This window comes from Talaromyces amestolkiae, assembly GCF_001896365.1.
Source record: "Talaromyces amestolkiae strain CIB chromosome Unknown scaffold11.1, whole genome shotgun sequence".
NCBI lineage: Eukaryota > Fungi > Ascomycota > Eurotiomycetes > Eurotiales > Trichocomaceae > Talaromyces > Talaromyces amestolkiae.
In genome coordinates this window covers 210,185-224,044 of record NW_024468047.1, presented here as the reverse complement: position 1 = coordinate 224,044, position 13,860 = coordinate 210,185, and the positions used below count along the sequence as shown (strand labels likewise).

The 13,860-nt window shown below is 45.9% G+C and overlaps 5 protein-coding genes across 5 annotated transcripts; 3 read left to right on the top strand and 2 right to left on the bottom strand.

The window, feature by feature from the left end:
* Nucleotides 1-744: 744 nt before the first annotated feature.
* BHQ10_006046 (uncharacterized protein) lies at nucleotides 745-1,608 on the top strand (the record flags this gene model as incomplete). The annotated part of the gene is made up of 1 exon (XM_040878589.1): nucleotides 745-1,608. The coding sequence occupies one exon, from the start codon at nucleotides 745-747 to the stop codon at nucleotides 1,606-1,608; it is 864 nt and encodes a 287-aa protein (XP_040734550.1).
* Nucleotides 1,609-2,687: 1,079 nt separating this feature from the next.
* BHQ10_006045 (uncharacterized protein) lies at nucleotides 2,688-3,897 on the bottom strand (the record flags this gene model as incomplete). The annotated part of the gene is made up of 2 exons (XM_040878588.1): nucleotides 2,688-3,801; nucleotides 3,875-3,897. 2 exons carry the CDS (start codon nucleotides 3,895-3,897, stop codon nucleotides 2,688-2,690), a joined length of 1,137 nt encoding a protein of 378 aa, XP_040734549.1.
* Nucleotides 3,898-5,460: 1,563 nt separating this feature from the next.
* On the top strand, nucleotides 5,461-8,498 carry BHQ10_006044 (uncharacterized protein; the record flags this gene model as incomplete). The annotated part of the gene is made up of 4 exons (XM_040878587.1): nucleotides 5,461-7,130; nucleotides 7,177-7,474; nucleotides 7,545-7,735; nucleotides 7,781-8,498. The coding sequence occupies 4 exons, from the start codon at nucleotides 5,461-5,463 to the stop codon at nucleotides 8,496-8,498; spliced, it is 2,877 nt and encodes a 958-aa protein (XP_040734548.1).
* A 33-nt stretch (nucleotides 8,499-8,531) lies between these two features.
* On the bottom strand, nucleotides 8,532-9,725 carry BHQ10_006043 (uncharacterized protein; the record flags this gene model as incomplete). The annotated part of the gene is made up of 3 exons (XM_040878586.1): nucleotides 8,532-8,789; nucleotides 8,839-9,524; nucleotides 9,581-9,725. The coding sequence occupies 3 exons, from the start codon at nucleotides 9,723-9,725 to the stop codon at nucleotides 8,532-8,534; spliced, it is 1,089 nt and encodes a 362-aa protein (XP_040734547.1).
* Nucleotides 9,726-12,073: 2,348 nt separating this feature from the next.
* On the top strand, nucleotides 12,074-13,782 carry BHQ10_006042 (uncharacterized protein; the record flags this gene model as incomplete). The annotated part of the gene is made up of 2 exons (XM_040878585.1): nucleotides 12,074-12,692; nucleotides 12,773-13,782. The coding sequence occupies 2 exons, from the start codon at nucleotides 12,074-12,076 to the stop codon at nucleotides 13,780-13,782; spliced, it is 1,629 nt and encodes a 542-aa protein (XP_040734546.1).
* Nucleotides 13,783-13,860: the final 78 nt, after the last annotated feature.

Below are 13,860 nucleotides of genomic sequence, written 5' to 3'. Positions count from 1 at the left end.
GAAAAACCTTATTCCATTTTAGTTATGTGTTAATTGTAAAGTATGCCATGAGCAAAGCATAATGTTACGAAGTTCCAGGGTTCCCTCACCTCGTCACTCTCTCTTTTGATTCATTCTACCCCAACCCCAGTAGGCACAACACTGGACTAATTGTTTTTGACTAGCCTCAGGCAGTAATGCCTTGCCAGCCTGCATCAAAAAGTGTGAAAAGGTGAAGATTGCTATAAATAATTTGATTTGATACATTGTCAGAATTGATTTACCATAAATGGGCTTTGATACTTCTGATCAGAGTGACCCGCTTATAGCGCTGATAAATGAACCTGAAGACCCTGGGCCCACATCTAGGAACCCCGCCCCACCCATCCCGCACCCGCTGTTCTAATCCATCACTTTTAGGCCATTACTCGCTTCTAATTCCTCCTTTTGTTTGGCAATCTTGCGAATATATCGAGAGTGTGTTATCAAATACTCGAATCGTGAATCAAGATAGTGAAGGGAACATGCCTGAAGACACCGCGAATAATTCTCCACAGCGCTGGATAGACTATATAAAACAGGACCCAACATATCGAGAATTATGCGATCTCGAGGAAAAAGTGGGTCATTATTTAATTGGGACAAAGCTTAACAATTGACTCGTACACCTAGGGCAAGGCAAATAAAGACGGAGATACATTTTTCCAAAATCGAAGAGAAGCCTCGAGGAATCCAAATGCCAAAAAGCGGAAAGGCTTATACAACATGACAAAGCAAGTAGGAAACGGATTGGCATCAGGAACCAACATATTCAGATTGTGGTCTTCTTCTGCTAAAGTCCTTGACCTCTGTATGGCACCTGGTGGGTTTACTTCAACGGCTGCAAGAAATCTTCCGAGGTCACTCATTGACGCTGTCACGCTTCCACCTGAAGTTGGTGGCTACGAGGTCATGGCCAAAGAAGATTGCCGGGATATCATATATGCCGACATTACAATGTATATAACGGAGATGGCTAGGGAGAAAGAGGTCCCGACAGGACATCCCGATTCCAACAAATTTGATACATCCCGGCCGTTTCTTGGCAATCTGTACGATATTGTGATCTGTGGGGGAGCAGTGGGTAAGGATCATCCGAGGGAGGAGTACCGCAGTGACTGCGAGTCATATCGTTTGACAGTTTCTCAGTTGGTGTTTGCAATGAATCGTCTTAACCCTGGGGGTTCACTCGTCCTGCTTCTGCACCGACTTGAGTCCTGGGATACAGTATGCCTAATCCATGCTTTCAACGCGTTCTCCGATATTCAACTTTATAAACATCCGAAGGCCCATGCTATTAAATCATCATTCTATCTGGTTGCGAAGAATATCAACTTGGACCACTGTGATGCAAAAGAGTCTATCCTGTATTGGAAAAGTCTCTGGGTACACCTAACTTTCAAGGAATTTGAGGATGTTCCTCTACGACAGTCGAGTCTTTATAACTCCCATGATACTTTTGTTCGAAGATTGCTGGATGAATTTGGGCCTCAATATCTCGAAATAGCACGGCCTATATGGAGAATCCAGGCTGATACACTTCGCAACGCATCATTTACACATTCCACTCAAAACTCTATAAAGGCATAGTCAAAGTGCCACATTTCTCATGTTCGTGAAGGTAGCCTAGTTTCTATCATTCGAAAACACAGTTTACAAAATACGACTGTAACGTGACAGAGGAAATGAAAAAGAAGAATAACAGAAAGACCTGTGTTGGCAAAGGCAACAGTGTCGATCATTTACTTCGTCTTACTTTGTCATGGGGGAGTAATTGCAGGAGATCAGTTTAGGATGCAGTATGAATGTCGCCTTAAGCAAAATCAACGATCGGAAGCAGTTTAATGAATCTTGTCAAAGAGAAGTAAAACACTCGAAATGTGACGTATTGTATCAATCAAAGTCAAAAAAGAGGCTCGTAGTGATTCAACTATTTATGAACCTCCTCAGTCCACTGGCGTGCTACTCCTTTCATTACACCTTCATCAGTGTAGTCACTATAGCTTTAATATTTATCTATCTGCCGTATGAACGTGGTGTCGAGCTCTTACCTGGTAATTGCCCCAGCGATTGAGAATTGGCCATATTACGTATTTTGCCGCGGTCTTATGGAGGCTTACAGAGCTCAGTTGGATGCGCACCTTCCTAATTAGGCAGTTAATATGCCAACCGACTCAAACCCTTCTGTGTTCACTGTTGGTGTCAGATATGGTGTGCCTTGTCTCATTAAATATTTGACTAACCGTCAAGTGACGGTGTCGCAACACTATCGCATAATATGACGTTGTATAATAATACCATGCTATTACGGTTATTTCCCCTTCAATACGTCGGTACTTCTATGTGGCTATATACGCGCTAACCTCCTATAGCTTGCTTTCGTTATACTTTTACAAGATATCACACACGCCCTGTCGTCGTCGACGTTTCAGATTTTTACGTCTTGTAGTCTTGCTCCTTCCTAATTAGGCAATTTTGAGACATACAGGCATTCGATCTGCACCTTCAACACATTAAGGCGTTGATCTAGAACAAATCAAGAAGCAAGAAGATTATGAAATCGTGGATATGAGAACATTGCCATCTCCATACTCAGAAGAAACATTAAAGATACGCGAATGACAACATGTTTTCCAGCTGTCTCGTCCTCTCGGTCTCAGCAACCCAATTCATTTGACGTTGTAGACAGTGCACAAACGGATCGAAATCAAAGATGCGATGATTTCCGTCACTGACATAGTGGCAGTTTTCGAGAGTAGCTCTTGCAGGCGTTTCAACACTTCACCTGCCGCTGGTTTCTGCAAGTCTTTCTTCTTCTTCTTTATCAGACGCATCAAAAGACCTTTTTCTAAGCCTTCGGAGCTTTTCAACTGGTCCCACAGAGCTCCGAATAGACCATCAAGGGGGTGCGCGCCGAGGGTAAGTTTCTCGATTAGTTTCTTGCAAACATCAGCGCGATCTCCTTCGACAACCTCACTTATCATTGACGTCGTATATTCAGAAATCACGTCCATAATACTAAGCTTCACCAACTCTTGATTCATAGCCTGGAGGAATGATTGGTTCAACTTGCGCATGCTTCCCTCGAGCATCGAACGAATCTCAGCACCCAGGGCTTTTCCTAAACGTTCTGGAAGCATCATGGCTTGGTACAGGAGATAAAACATCCATGCTTCCGTGACCACTTTGTTGACCAAGGCCGCGAACGTTTCCAGGCCAGCAGCCTCGATAGTCTTCTTGATGACTGTCTCTCCGATCATCTTTGCGAGAAAAGTTTCAATCCCATGCGCGACGATAGGCTTCAGGCTCATTTTCTTCACCACCGACGCTGATACCAAGTGACCTTTTCCTTTCAGAATCGTGCTCGCCGCCTTTGCAGTCCGTGCAGCTTGCTTTGCGCAGTGTTCTCGGATCTCCTGGAGCGAGAGCTTTGCAATATTCTGAGCCAGTTGTCCGTTCAAAAACTCCGCCAGGTCCGCGGCATTCGAGTTGAGAAGTTCGCGGTAGGTGTCGGATATGATCGCAACGATGGGCGCTACAAGGGCGGACTCGACTTCATGACCATGGTATTTCTTGTCTAGCAAGAAACGAAAGAACGCTGGGGGAAATTTGCTGATCATACTTGGTGTGTAAGTCTTGTCCTCGGATTGGGGATTCCTTTCTATGACAGCTAGACAGTTTTTGCCCTCTTTTTTGACGTATTGGGCGATCTGCGTTTCCACTTGGTTGAGAAATGCCTCTCGCTGGCTGCCGAGGTTGGGTAGGAAGGTCGAAGCTGAATTTCTGAATGATATGGAGGTTAGCCTCTCGTGAATGACGATGCTCACAGTAGATGAAGTGAAAGAAGAAAATATACTTAGGGGAAGTCGAGGATGCCATTTTGTTATGGGCTGTAGGAAGATATGTGTCTGAAGGTTATGAAGTTTATGCCGAGAATTCTAGCAATACTGGAAGATGATGAGAGACGAGAAGAGATGATTGGACGTGAAGGATGGTAAAGAGGGGTGATAGAGGAAGATAGTAACCCCTGAAGATAATGGGTAACGAATGAATTGATGGAAACGAGTGAAAGGGTGGGAAGGATGGAAAAGACTTGAAAGTTGACTCACACACGGGTCTACTTAAATCGATAGGAATAATCGAAAGGATGGGAAAGGCTTGTAACGATGGAAGCCCATCACTCGATGATGTCAATCTCCCAGAAGATTTATAACATTCTAAAACACACCACCTGGCCAGCCACGATCCCAAGATCCAGTGACAACTGTCGACCAATCCGCGCATGAGTTTTCTCGGCTGTTGCAGGAACTGCAGGTCAGTGACCCTGGTCCCCTGCAGCCAGATGTCAACTTGACAAATGCCTCGTATACTGATCGTTGTCTCATTTGCCTCCCCGGTTTCATTAAGTCGTTGGGAAGCCGGAAACCACGTAGCAAACAGGCACGGTCCTGCATCCATGGGGCTCATCGATATGCCAGGGCTGGCCGATCGATCTTAGTACACTGTAGCCTGCAGGGTCTAGAGTCCCCTCTTGCTTTGGACTCCGACACGGGAAAGTTAGCCGTAGCCACTTACTTCATTCGTTGGTCCAACTGGTACCTTTTGGTCCTGACTTTCAAAGGTGCTAGCATATAGGCCTTGATTGTTTCCAGCTCTGGCTTACCACCGACTGGTCGCAGATTGGGGCTTGTGGGTTTAAAAATTGGCTTTGTTCTAGGATACAGCATCTGGAGAGCAATGTTGCGGATGGCTAGGTATGCAAGAATTACGAATTGTCTCTTGGCTCTTGTTTTTATTCAAGTGATGGATTGTCAATAAACAGATCTTGTGTGCTTAGGCAGTTTCAACATTTCAATTTCCCAATTTTAGCTTCGTAATTCTAGCTTCGTACATAGTGACCACTGTCTACAGTGCACGTAGCACTTAAGGTATAGTCGGTTTATCACAACCGCTTCCACCGAAATATATATTAGGAGATTCCCGCGATGACAGGTATGGGCACAATATCAACCAAACTACAATCGAAGACTCTCATGTCAGATCTAAGATTTCGAAGGTCTCCATCTCCTATCTTGGCGGACATCATATTGGCACAGCCCTATTTTCTCAGCCTGTCGGACACGTAGCACAACATTTCTCTCAGATTGTCACGTCAATTACTGCAAGCCACTATAAAAGCTAGCGGCCATAGCGTAGAGCGCTAAAAGCATCTCCGAAATGGCAGCCTCACTTGCTGTGGCTGGAGCTGCGCCACATTGTCCCTCGCTTTCATGTGCCCAGCTCGGACTTCGTTCTCAGCCTCATTTCATGCCATGCACTGATACGATGATCTATAAACTCGTCACCGTGCCCAAGTATAGTTAAATGTGCTCTTGATGTAAGATAGAGAGTAATGCGACGACAAAGTATACTTACAAACATCCATTCGCATGCTTGCCAGGCATGGCTTCCGAGACATTCGACGCCCTTTGCAAGCAAGTATACTCTCAACTGTTAAACAAACTCGAGAGAAAAGACGACCCAAGTTTAAGATTTGCTACAAATGGGACAGCTGAGCGAGTGCTCCATAGCGATCTGTTGACGCGACTGTTTCAAAGTCTACTTGTCGCACATCACACAGCTGCAGAACAATTTGGACTTACCGAGGATGAGCTTGTCAAAAGGGTAGAGGATCGAGAACTTCATGATTTTCTTGCAGTTTTACTGTTTGCCTCATGCGGAATTGAAGCTGCGAGAAGATTTACCAAAAAGCTTGTAGCTAGGAATGAATGGCCCTTGAAAGGCAGGGTCACCGGAAACGATATTCATGTACTGCCAGCCTCCCGCGGTGATCTCTTGCACCTGTTCAAGGACGACGTCATTGTTGACCAATTCTGCAGCTCGCAGGCATGTTTCAGCACAGTGGTCATTCGGAACAGACAAGAGGTCATCGTCGAGAGTCTTGCTTCGCAGCGTCTACCATACCTAGAAGAGGAGGAACTGGGCAGCGGCTCCTTTGGCAAGGTGTTCAAAGTGAAAATAGCCAAGGGCCATTTCAAAGATACGCGACATGGAACCTTGAACGCTATGACTATGGACGTTGCTCGTAAGGATTACATTACTACCGCGCAGTTCGACGGTGAAAAGGAGCGCAATATGATGGAGAAAATTCTCAAGGGATCAACCCGGAAATGCGAGAATATTTTGGGTAATTTCGGAAGTCTTCGTATCGGCACCGATGGATATAGTCTTTTCATGCCGTGTGCGATTTGCGATCTTAGCGATTACATGACGAAATATCATCCTACCCGACGCAGCACTGTGGACGAAAAGGCACCGATAGTATTAGCGGCGAAGGGACTTGCTGAGGGATTGGATTTTCTTCACAATGAGATGACGGGGCCGGATCAACAGGATATGGTGTGCTATCATATGGATCTGAAACCTTCTAACATCTTGATTTTCCGTGATACCGCCTATGATGGTGGAACACGATTTGTGTGGAAATTGAGTGATTTCGGTATGGCTCGAGTCAAATATCGAAAGCGTGGCCAGACTGTTGAACGGGAAGAAATGGATTTCAACAGCGCTTTCAAGCACCGAATAAAACCAGAATCAGAACGGTCTCCCTCGGGGACTCGAAATCGGCATGGGGAGGGCACCTATCTCCCTCCTGAATCGTTGACATCGACGCGGACAATGACAACAGCCAGTGATGTCTGGGCTCTGGGCTGTGTACTGAGCGTCGTCTTTGTATATTTAGAAGAGGGTGGGGAGGGTGTTGAGAATTATCAGATGAGAAGACTCAAACATGCAGACTCGGATGGATACGATCGGTTTTTTGTCCGTGGTCGAAGCTTCCAGCCGAACCACGACCATCCAGAGGTGAAGAAGACGCATGCACGGCTCGTCAAACAAGCATCTCAAAGACAAGCCGAGGAAATGCATGCAGTCCAGTCTATGTTGAGTTATTTGGAGCAAAGAGTCCTTGTGCTGGATCAAGGGGGAAGAGACGGGGTGAAAAAAGTCAAGGAGAAACTGTCTCAAACGTACACTTATTTCAAGAGTATGCCACCTGTTGAGAACCATCCACAAGGACACCACAATTTGATGGACAGAATTCGCCATAGACGGTATGTCAGACCACTTGGGATCAAGTAGCAAAAGCTAATTATGTAGAACTCGCAGCAGAAACTCCCCTTTCTCAAATTGGCAGGTTGAATCCTGGAAGTTGTCGGCAGCCATAGGTCTAAAAGGCTGCGAAATATCGCCCAAGGGGAATCTAGTAGCGTACTGGAATGATACCAAGATCTATGTATACAACGAGCTTTCCGTTCCGCCGAAAATGAACTTTGCAGAAACACCAATTGCACTGCCAGCTGCTGAATATGCTTTAAGCTTGACTGATTGTATTTGGAAGTCTGTTGCTTTGACGGATAGGTTTCTGATAGCTTCTACGACAGGTGCTGTTTTTCAGGTGAGCATTTTCACGCCCCCATAGGTACCTAGGTAGGTGGAAGTCTTGTACTAAGGAACCTTTTGAGTAGTGTTATATATATGATCTGGTGTTTGAGCGCCGATACCGAAGTACTTTACCACTACCGGAAATCAGTCGACTTGCTATTTCTCCTGACAGCAAGATGCTGGCATGTGTCATGCAGAGCAAAGAAGAGGGACAAGAGTGCGGCTCTGCATTTCTCGTTCCTATCGAAGAGCTGATTCAAGAAGCACCGAGACAGTACGTATTCTTCCAAGCTTACGGTTCGTTGCTAACACGAGTCAGATTGACTCCGTCAACACAGGGATCCTCCGAAAGTGAAGGCAGTCTATCAAGACGAGGCCTGCCCCATGATTCAACAACATTGAAACTCGACTGGCCAGCAAGTGATATCACTTATATATCATTCCCAACGCATGACGAGGTATATTTGATCGTCCAGCCGCAGATTACGGCACGCAGTCGTGAGAACGAAATTCCCATCATTCATCTATCACTCAAAACCAGGCCAAGACTTTCACAGACTGTGTTTTTCAGAGCGCAAGGACTCGACCCCGTTAACACATTAGGTCTGTTTACAGCCTTCACAACCTTCCGCCAACAACAATCGACCTGCGCATTCATAGCGCGGGGAAAACAGCTCTTTATCAAGAACGTTGCAGATCGTGGAAGTATTGCCCTTGAAACAACGATTCAAAATTACCGCGTCTTGAAGTTGGTCATGGACTGTAACGACAGAAAGATTTTCGCTCTGGGTACACCGGCAGGTACCAATCGGGTCTTTCTACTAGAAATGACCGTCCCGCAGTATGATGTAGACAAGGTTAGCGTTACAGAACTGGTGTCTCTACCAGATCTATCGCAAGATGATGAAACTACGATGGTTCTTTCATCAAGCTCCTCCAAACAAGGAGGTGACTATATTCTAATAGCGGCGCTTACAAACGCAAGTCGACGCTGGATATATCGTATTTCGCTACCGGATTCTTCAACGGCGGCTTAAACTTAATTTAAGAAAAGAGTGAGAGAAAGAAAATCAAACACCAGTCGCTCTATCAGTCATTTTGGTCGCCGTAAACCTCCGCGTCAATTTTCGTATATTCAGATCAGCCGGCATCCACTTCTTAGGCGCCATTGTGCGGAAGAATGCCTCGTGGCTGGAAAGCCAGTTGTACATTATGAACGTGACTACCGTCAGCAGGATGGTGCTCACAACGAAGATCCAGATCATGGGCGTTCCGATGATTGTTTTGTCTGTTTGGTCCATGGCGAAGAAGTTCATTCCGAAGAAGGACTTGTCACGTTAGTCGATTCGTGATGGTATTGATCACGGGAGGACTTACAGTGAGGAAAGAAGCAGGCAAATACAGCAAAGTCAGCGTCGTCAGAAAGACAGCTGATCTGTTTAGTTGCAACATATTCCCATTCTGTTCATTGGCGAGCACCTGGTCTCGAAACAGGAGTGTATCCGCCAGCAACTGCGCCGTTATCTGCACTCGCTGTTGTAAATGCGTCGCTGTGCGGGAATATGTCTCGCATTGCCGCTGAATATTCTTCAACTTTTGAGTCTCTTGAGTCTCTGATACTGGGTAAATGAGCGGACTCAATGCAGTAAGCACATCCATCGCCGCATCCAATATCGTCGGAATTTGCAAAAAGTCTTTCTGGATACTAATCAACGAACTTAGGTGTTCATGCCCAATTCGCAACTCTTCATTGATATACGTCGCAGAAGCCGTGTTTGCGATTGGCAAAAATCGTCGTTCGAGTGATGCGATGTAATGTCTCCATGCTGGTACATACGTCGCGAAGAGGGTCTGATGCAGCCAGAACGATGATCTCTTGCTGTCAGCAAATTGGAGCGTGGATAGCAATGCCTGATGGAGTTTCGAGTTTGGCGTTGGATTAAACACAATGTACAAACTCTGCTTCGTCTTGGGATTCAAACGGTGATATATCCCGCTCTGACGTATTGTCCATTCTTCATCGGACGGTTTGTATTCCGGGTATCGAATAGTATATGCCATTTCTATCTTTCTTAGCTTCACCTTTTTCTTTTTGGAAATTGCTCATGTATATACGTACCAATGAAATCTCCATCCTCAATCTGCGTAAACGGAATGCAAAAGACCATCTCGGTTTTTAGATTGCGCGTGTAGAATACGGAGCTCAAGTCCCATAACATATCTCCATTTGCAATACTGTGAGCATCGATGATGCTTTGCAGCATTTCCGGTGTGAGTTGGAGGGGTTGGAAGGAGTTGCGTTGACATATTGATCTTTCTTCTCGTTAGTTAGGCTTTGCGATAGAGGGGAGTGCGACAAACATATAGCGCGATGTATAATTGTTATTGGGAGAAGTGAGATGAGTAGTTAGACTTGAATTGTCTTTGAAATTTGAGGATTTTGTCTTTTGCTGTTGTTCTGCTGGCGCTTGTTGCGATGGTGGTGAAGCGACAACGTCTAAAACCTCAACCGACTCAACGAGCGCTTTGTCCGTGAAGCAATTATTACGTTGACTCATGTTAAATATAATAAGAGGTGTCAGCCACCGATCAGTAGATCGATAGATAAGATGCGATGCAATAATCGAGATGAAATGGGAGTCAATTTATTTATTTACAACAATAAAATCAGAAAATTCGCGATGCACCTAAACGCCATTTGATGAGAGTTAGAAAAAAAAAAAAAAAAATAAGAACGGGCCAGACCAGCCTCCCAAAATCAGCCAAGGCTAATCTCCTGTGCCTAAGGCGATTCCCTCCAGGGCTATGTTGGTCTCAGATCAGACCATTTGCCGCAGGTGTAGCCTGCTCAGCCTCCACAAGTCGTACTCCATGATCACCGAATAAATCATTGCTGGCGAACGGAACTGTACGTAAACGATTAAATGATTAACAAATGATCATCCACCTAGTCCGCCTGATAAATGAATGCTACTTACTCGAGCTCATACTATCACACGCGATCATTAGCCCAATTATACAAGCAGTAAGGTTTATACGTAGAGGGGGACATACATCCTCAACCACCCGCGGGGCCGTGAAATGCCACTGATCATCTCTCATCTACCCCCGCCACAATGACCACGGTCAGCATCCACTTTCAACCTTGGAAGGCGCGTTTTAGGGGATAGGGTTGATGCTTTACGTACTTCGATATTAAAATCCGTCTGGTCTGGAAACAGTTTTTCGAGTAGCGCTTGGAGAACTGGTCTGGTCAAATAGCTCTTCGTCGTGTTTTGGGCAACTGCTTTGTTGGTGGCTTGTTCGGAGGATTTAGTAGTAGTGGTTGTGTTGGTGGAGCTTCGAAAGAGCATTTTCAAAACCTCTTCTGATCCTTTCGAATGAATGTGTTCTGAGGGTTGGGTGTGTATGGTATGGATAATCGGAGATTTAAGCCTTATCACTCGGTGCTAAGCATTTGGGTGGACACTGGACAATAGAGGAGATGAGGCTAGTCGAGTAACAATACTTGCGGAAATGAACAGGACATGTAGAACTTCGTCCTTCTACTGGATGTTAAATAATATTCCTTTATCGATCGCAGAGCCTCTTCAGATATCGATGATTATCAATAAGGACACGTCAAAAAATGGAAAAGATATGCCTTGGGTGGTAGTCGTGTGATGCTACTATGTAGTTACACGGCAAGTCTGATTGGCTGCGCGGCGTCTGCCGGTATATAGCTGAACAATCAACCGCCCTGCGATCTCAAAAGAAGTTCAGACCGGTGATACTAGATAGTAGACAGCGATGAGTCAACTAGGCATATCGATTAAATATGTCATCACAAGAAAGATAATATTGTACCGGTACCATGGATCTCTTCGATGCTTGACCGGTTCGGGCCGTGCGGGGCATCAATTAGGGTTAGGGTCATCATGCAGTCAGTTGGTGCCTGAGAGCTGCCTTGGAGCCTTAGTCTCGTTTATGTCCAAACTGTTGCTCCCGTTTATCTTTCTTCATGTTTTTTTTATCGTATCGGATATCAGGCATAGCAATGGGTCGTTGTAATATTTGGCCGGGAACCTTCAAACCACCCATACTCTATGGGATGTTGCAGCAAGATGACTGCGCGATCCACCACGACAACTGACTCTTGCTTTAAATGGTTCACCCTAAACTCACCATCGACCGGTCAGTACACAGCACGCTGCGCAAGGATAATCGCATTTAAGAACCCTATTAGGCTGGCTGTGTCGCTATTATATCGGTTTATTCAACTGTCAAGACTATTGAGCCTATTTCCGTTCCCGAAGGTGCTGTGCTGCATCTCCAAAATGATTGGCCGTTAATCCCTGCACCTACAATAATGGTACAAAGTGGTTGCCTTCTATACCAACTCGCTTTTGCATCCATCATCTCTCCCTGTGTTCATCTCACAAAAATGAGAATCAAGAAGCAAAACTCCGCCAACGGAGACTTCAAGAATCTGATCTAGTCGCACCAGTTTATACACACCTTCTGCTATCAATAGTCTTGTGACGTGAGTTGATACGCTGCGCTCGGACTTAGTCATAAGGCGGATGCGTGGTCCAGAATCTTTGCTTGCGCATCTAACACCACCAATATTATAATGGCTTCGCAGCAAATTTCCACTTACGTGGTAGCCGGTTCGGTCTTACTTATTACCATCCTCATACTACGTCGAAAGAAGACCGTGAAGGAGCAGCAGCCTGCTGCACCACCAAAGCCGCATTCGCTGGCAAACACACCACCTGAGCTGCTCCCTCAATACATCCAGGAACTACTTGCGGCAGTTCCCGACTGCATCATTCTCCATAGCGATATCGATACTTTCCAAAAGGCTGTAGATTATAGCTGGACCCAGCAGAACCGCGAGATCATCCCGGCGTGCGTCCTGCGCCCGCGCGACACGCATGAGCTCAGCAAGATTATTGCAATTTTGAAGAAGGAGCATGATAGACGCAAGCTGGCTGGGTCACAGGTCGAGAGTTTCTTTTCGGTTAGAAGTGGAGGCGTCAATCCGGGTCTTGGGGCGTCGACCGTGCAAAATGGCGCTGTAGTTGACCTCAGTTTGTTTACTGAAATTACGCCCGCTCCTGATGGATCTACTGTAACTCTTGGAACCGGTTCGAAGTGGATAGACGTTTATAAAACTCTAGACGAGAAAGGACTAATTGTGATGGGAGGAAGAAATGCACCCGTTGGTGTAGGTGGCTTGACCTTGCAAGGTAACATTCTTCGAGTTCGATCTCAGTTTTACGGGCAGATTTTGAAATAAGTCAACAAATACTAATGATACGGAATGAAGGAGGCATATCGTTCTATTCGCCCAAACACGGCTTTGTCTGCTCCAACTGCGTGAGCTATGAGGTTCTGCTCGCCGACGGCAAAGTTGTTACAGCTTCTGCCTCAGAAAATTCTGATTTATGGAGGGTGTTGAAAGGAGGCGGAAACAACTTCGGCATAGTGACTCGTTTCACACTCCGCAGCTTCCCTTGTGCGCCTTTATGGACTTCAGGAATAGTGACACTGGCCGCCTTCCAGTATGCAAAGTCGCTCAAAGCCTATCATGACTACCTTACTCACACGAGTTCTGGTAAGCCTGGTGCATTTGATGAAGACGCTGCTGGTCCAATCCTCAGTTTTGTCTATATTCAAAAACTTGGCTTTCAGATCACCTCACTTTCGATTCTGCATACCAAGGTCCCAGAGGACAAGAAGTGGCCGGCTCACTGGGACGCGACGGGCTTCAAATCACTACGAGGCATTCGTAAAGACCGAGTAGAGACCAACACCAGCGTTGTCGAAAGATTTGGTGGTTTTGCATCGGCTGGAACCCGTCACGTACAGGGCACGACGACCATCCGTAATGATCTCGAAACTATGAAGAATGCGTACGCTATTTTCTCTGAGACTGCAACTGAACTACGCAGTGTAAAAGGCCTTGTACTTCCGTTTGTCTTCCAGGCAATCTTGCCAGAATGGATGAACAAGGGAGACCCAAATATCCTCGGCCTTGAAAATTGTACTGAGCCGTTGATCATCATCAATTACTCTGCATCATGGATCAAAGCCGAAGACGACGATTTGGTTCGATCGACTATCCGCCACAGCTTAGAAAGGATAGAGGCGGCCGCAGAAGCGAGGAAGACGGGTCATCAGTACCGCTTCATTAATTACTGCATGGAGTGGCAGCGGCCGTATGAAGGATGCGGCGAAGAAAACTTGAAGCTCATGCGAGAGGSGAGCCATAAGTATGACCCAACTGGCCTTTTCCAGAGTGGATGTGCTGGTGGATTTAAGCTAGACATCCAGTAGTAGCGTAGCCAGCCAATGTGCCTGTGCTTGGGAACAACTAGAAGGTATCATTTTGCGCGTTGATCCTGTAGTGGACGG